Genomic DNA, 4,774 nt, shown 5'->3' with positions numbered 1-4,774 from the left:
TTGCGACGGCCCGTACCGATGGACTAGTGTGAAAGTAGCCTTACATGGAATGTTTTTTTGTGCCGACGGTCTGCCAAAACACAACGCATCCGTCGCACGATGGATGCGAAGTGTGGCAATCCGTCACAATGCGTCGCTAATGCAAGTCTATGGAGAAAAAAGCAATCCTGCGGGCACCTTTGCAGGATGCGTTTTTTCTCAAAAAAAATGACGCATTGCGATGTCCGTCTAACGACGCTAGTGTGAAAGTAGTCTTAGTTAGTGAAAAATACTCTGTTTCTGGAAACACATATTACTTCTATCTAACCGGATATTTCAAGAAATATTGTAGGGGTTCCTTAACATTTCAATACACAGATACAGTACGTGAGTGACGCACAACAAGAAGGATATAAAATAATTAAGGAGGATGCATTATTTTTTTAAGGTGTTCATTTTACTACTTAATAGTCTCACTGTATAGTAGTCTAATAGACAGAGATACTGTATTATTAAGCAAAACTGTGCATATCTAGTCCTGTTCTGCACTGGGAATTCTAGTCTAGAATTTCTAAACTAACCTGCTTGGAATACAGACTGATACGTTCTGTGTATGCCCATAGCTAACAGCCAAATCAGTTCTCATGCCTCGCACTGACGAGGGCCAACAGCCCGAAACACCGTGTCTGCGAATTGAGATACTAATTTGGCTTTTATCCTAAGTCATATTGCACGACTCGTTAAAGGGTTGATTGTGACTTGTAGGATCGCTACTTCCAACAGGTGGCACTATAGAGTTAAGTCCTCTTTTTCTCAGAAGAGGCAATTTGCATAGCTAACAGAGGATTTCCTTGACTGGATGCAATTGTATGTTCTTTTCAGCTTGGAGTAAGATTACGTATTTACCAGTTTTCAGGCTTTGATTATGAACAACTGTGTACTAAGTCACTGGTAACAAATAACTTAAGAAATGGCGAGGAAAGGAAACACATCCGGAAGGGAATTTTTAAAATCAGCTTTGCTTATGGCAGGCGTAAAAAAATCCCGAGTCAAAATTGGCGACTTATTGATTTCTAAAAAACCTGTCACAATAAATCTGTTTCTACAACTTTTAAGCTTGAAGCTTGGCAGCTAGCTCTAAATCTTAGCTACCAGAAAATCCATATTTAAAAAGGTTGTCTATGACAATATTGGATTTTACAAATGGACTCATGGTAGACTTAGAAGAAAAAAAAATATATTCACCTACTGAAATCCCACAGCCCTTGTTGGGTTCCCTGCAAGTCTCCTTACTTTGCCTTCTGGCAGGGAATGTTACATGGCCACTGCAACCAAACAGCAGCCATTGATCACAGCCTTGGTGTTCTGTCTAAGCTAGAGTTAAGAGTTAGGAGACATTTTCTTCTGAATCAGACAGAATATCACTGTTCCGGTAAATCACATAAGGATAGGAGACTTGTGGATAACATAATCAGCGGTGTGGAGAAACATCTGAGGTCAAGTAGATAAGAATCTGTTTATTTATATTTCAGACCACCATGAGGCAATTAGTCAAATTCAGTATTTTAGTGGACAACAATATTAAAAGTAAAAGTTGTAAGTCTTCTTTGAGAAAATTTCTGACAACATTTGAGAACGTCAATGAGAACATTTCCAGAAATTCACTGGTATAAAAAATGATTTCATATGAACTATATAGTAAGGACATTTAAAGATACTGGATTATTTATTATTTATTTTTGGAAATATTTCTGTTTGGCATTTACAATCTTTCTTGTGACATCATCGCTTTGGTAGTACTGCATTATCTTTTTTTTCTTTTTAGCAACAACATTCCCCATTACCATCTCTCTCATAATAATACCCCCTGACTGCGGATGCTATTGGCAGCCCTGAAACGGTTAGACCAAGTTGTATGCACCATGACTTCAGACATTTAGTGCTGCCAAAATGAAGAATAATCTAGTAATAATAAAAACTAAAATAATGAAATGATTTACATTTTCCTCTTTGAGCCATACAATTAAATGTATTTCTCTGGAATAATTATTGAATATTACATTACTGAATTATAACTAAATGATCAGGACAGAACTCAGTTGAGAGACATAAAACAGAGGTAATGAAAATAATGAACTGATACAGAATATTTATTAGAAATGTTTGTTTTTATATTGCTCTTTAAGACTTTATTGTTTTTATTAAATAGTTACTCATGGGACTTTATTCTACTGGAATATCATGAAAGTCCGCTACCTCGATTTCGGTTTACAGATTAATGTAGGTATTTTCTAGACATTTCATTGACCAGTAAATGAATCAATGAAATGATGAAATTGAATTATTGTTCTATTCAGTATCTCACAGTTATTAGATTGGTGATACCCTTTTAAACATCTTAAAGAGGTTGTTTCAGCTTGTGAAATGGCTAAAATTTCTATATGCTTTGCTTGTAAAACCAAGCAAGTTTGCAATTTACCTCTTACTTTCAGTTAGTCATGCCAAAAAACTTACACTATTAGTCACATGGGGTCCACTGGATCCCAAGCCCCCCGCTGTGGCACATGTAGTTGACGACATGTCTCGCGATGCACTGATGAGGTAGGAGTATTGAGCCAGGAAGCTACGAAAATGAATGGTTGCCTTCCCTCCATACCTACATAGGAAATATGACAAAAACAAAATGCTTGGGGTCCAATGGGACCCACACGACTACTTAAAGGTGAAGAACCCCTCCATTCTCAAGAGCAGTAATAATATAGTTTAATGTTTATTTACTAGGGTGTCACCCAACTCTGCAGTCTATCAGAGGTGGCCACTTGCAAGCTCTTTGCTATAAAGTTTTCAGGCACTGCTGGGCAGATTGCTGGATTATGACACCTTCTGTGCCCCTGCACTTCCCCTTTGCAGGTAACAGCCTCTAAGAGTGAATAGTTCTGACCAACAGTGCAGCCATACTCCTGGTCCCAATTGTTAAAGGGGTTTTACATTACTAAGACAACCCCTTCTCCTTCTTCATGTTTTGCATCATTAGAATAAAAACACTTATGCCGTTGCCGTTCCAGCAGTGTCGCACTCATGTTCCCAAGCTCATGATAGGTTGTTACATCACACGAGCCATGCACCCGATCAGCCCAATCATTGTCCCAATCTTTGGATGTATTAAATATCAACCGGTCTGCGGCTGCTCTCTGACTCCCTCTTGATATTCAGTTTGTACGAAGGCAGAGACAATGACACAAGCGCTAATTGGGTGCAGGGCTCTTGTGATGTAGCAAACCTTATGCAAACCTCAAGAACTTGAGTGGCAACACCACTGGAAAGGCTTTGGCATGGGTGGTGAGTATAAGTGTTTTTATTTTCATGGGGCCAAACATGAAGAATGAGAAGGGGTTAGTTACCCCAGTAGTGAAGGATTGCAAGCTGGAAGTCAGGAGGCAGGGGAGCAGTGCGCTCCTGAGGACTGAAGAGAATAACCCTTTCAATTAATGCTACAGAAATAGTTGTCTATATAATGATTTTCAAGGTACAGTGTATACTTTCTTAATAGCTATATATATTTTTTTTTCTAGGCAGGAACATCTATAAAATGAAACTCGAAGCGCAACACAATATGACAGTGTTCACCATCCAAGGTCTGACAGAAATACTAGAACTTACTTTTCCAATTTTTTTAACCATTCTGATTCTTTATATTCTTATTATTTTGGGGAATTTGACAATTATTGTGGTCATCTGGGGGAGTTCTCACTTGCACTCTCCTATGTATATTTTATTACTGAACCTTTCTTTTCTTGACATCACTTATACTTCCAATATTCTTCCGAACCTGTTATTTATTCTGCTCACTGAACGAAAAATGATCTCATTTTTGGCTTGCATGGTTCAGTTGTATTTCTTCATTGCCTTGGCCAGCACTGAGGTCATCTTACTTGCAGCTATGGCATACGACCGCTTTGTTGCAATCTGTCAGCCTCTTCATTATGCCTCTCTGATGAGTCTCAAACATTGCACTGGACTTGCAACATCTGCCTGGATCATCGGTTTTCTGGATCCAGCAGGTCATATTTCTCTTGTATCTCAGCTATCATTTTGTGCATCCCATCACATTGACCATTTTTTCTGTGACCTCTCACCTCTCCTTAAGATCTCTTGCAGTGATACTTCTAAAGTAGAGGTCATGAATTACATTGTTGGCAGCCTTTTGACTCTTTCTACATTCTTGCTGACATTGATCTCATACGTTTTCATAATTGTTGCTATTCTGAAGATCAAATCTATGGAAGGACGATGCAAAGCATTTTCAACCTGTTCTTCCCACCTCACATGTATCAGTATTTTCTATGGGACCATCATTTGTCTGTACATGAGGCCAGCATCAAGTTATTATCCAGAACAAGATAAGTTTTTTGCCCTTTTATACATTGTGTTGGTGCCTTTATTGAATCCTATAATTTACAGCTTGAAAAACCATGATTTTAATGATGGGCTTAAGAAGATGATACAAAAGTTGACCTTATAAATAACAGTTTTTTTCCATCTAATCTGAAAATGTATATTAATCTTAAAGAGTATTTTAATGAGTTGTTGAATTTCACAAGTCCATAGTCAATAATAATATTCAATGTTCAATGTTTCAGCACTGGAGTGGTGCTTCTAAACTAACGTCCCTGCACCTAGTCTTATACTTACCTGCCGCCATCTTCACCTTCTATCAGCACCACTCCGGTTGGTCTTCAGCAGGTTGTAACCTGCTGGTTTGCTCCAGTGTTTGCTGGAGCGAGCCAGAGGTCAC

The 4,774-nt window shown here is 38.4% G+C and overlaps 1 protein-coding gene across 1 annotated transcript; it reads left to right on the top strand.

Annotated features, from left to right (window-relative positions):
* The first annotated feature begins 3,592 nt into the window (after positions 1-3,592).
* On the top strand, positions 3,593-4,501 carry LOC143767569 (olfactory receptor 5AR1-like). The gene has a single exon (XM_077255979.1). The coding sequence runs from the start codon at positions 3,593-3,595 to the stop codon at positions 4,499-4,501; it is 909 nt and encodes a 302-aa protein (XP_077112094.1).
* The last annotated feature ends 273 nt before the right edge of the window (positions 4,502-4,774 follow it).

This window comes from Ranitomeya variabilis, chromosome 4, assembly GCF_051348905.1.
Source record: "Ranitomeya variabilis isolate aRanVar5 chromosome 4, aRanVar5.hap1, whole genome shotgun sequence".
NCBI classification, from domain to species: domain Eukaryota; kingdom Metazoa; phylum Chordata; class Amphibia; order Anura; family Dendrobatidae; genus Ranitomeya; species Ranitomeya variabilis.
The sequence above is the reverse complement of the archived record's forward strand: the minus strand, read 5'-3'. Positions and strand labels throughout refer to the sequence as shown.

Bases quoted from the DNA above. Each gene is read 5' to 3' on its own strand.
- LOC143767569 (XM_077255979.1), top strand. From the start codon at position 3,593: ATGACAGTGTTCACCATCCAAGGTCTGACAGAAATACTAGAACTTACT.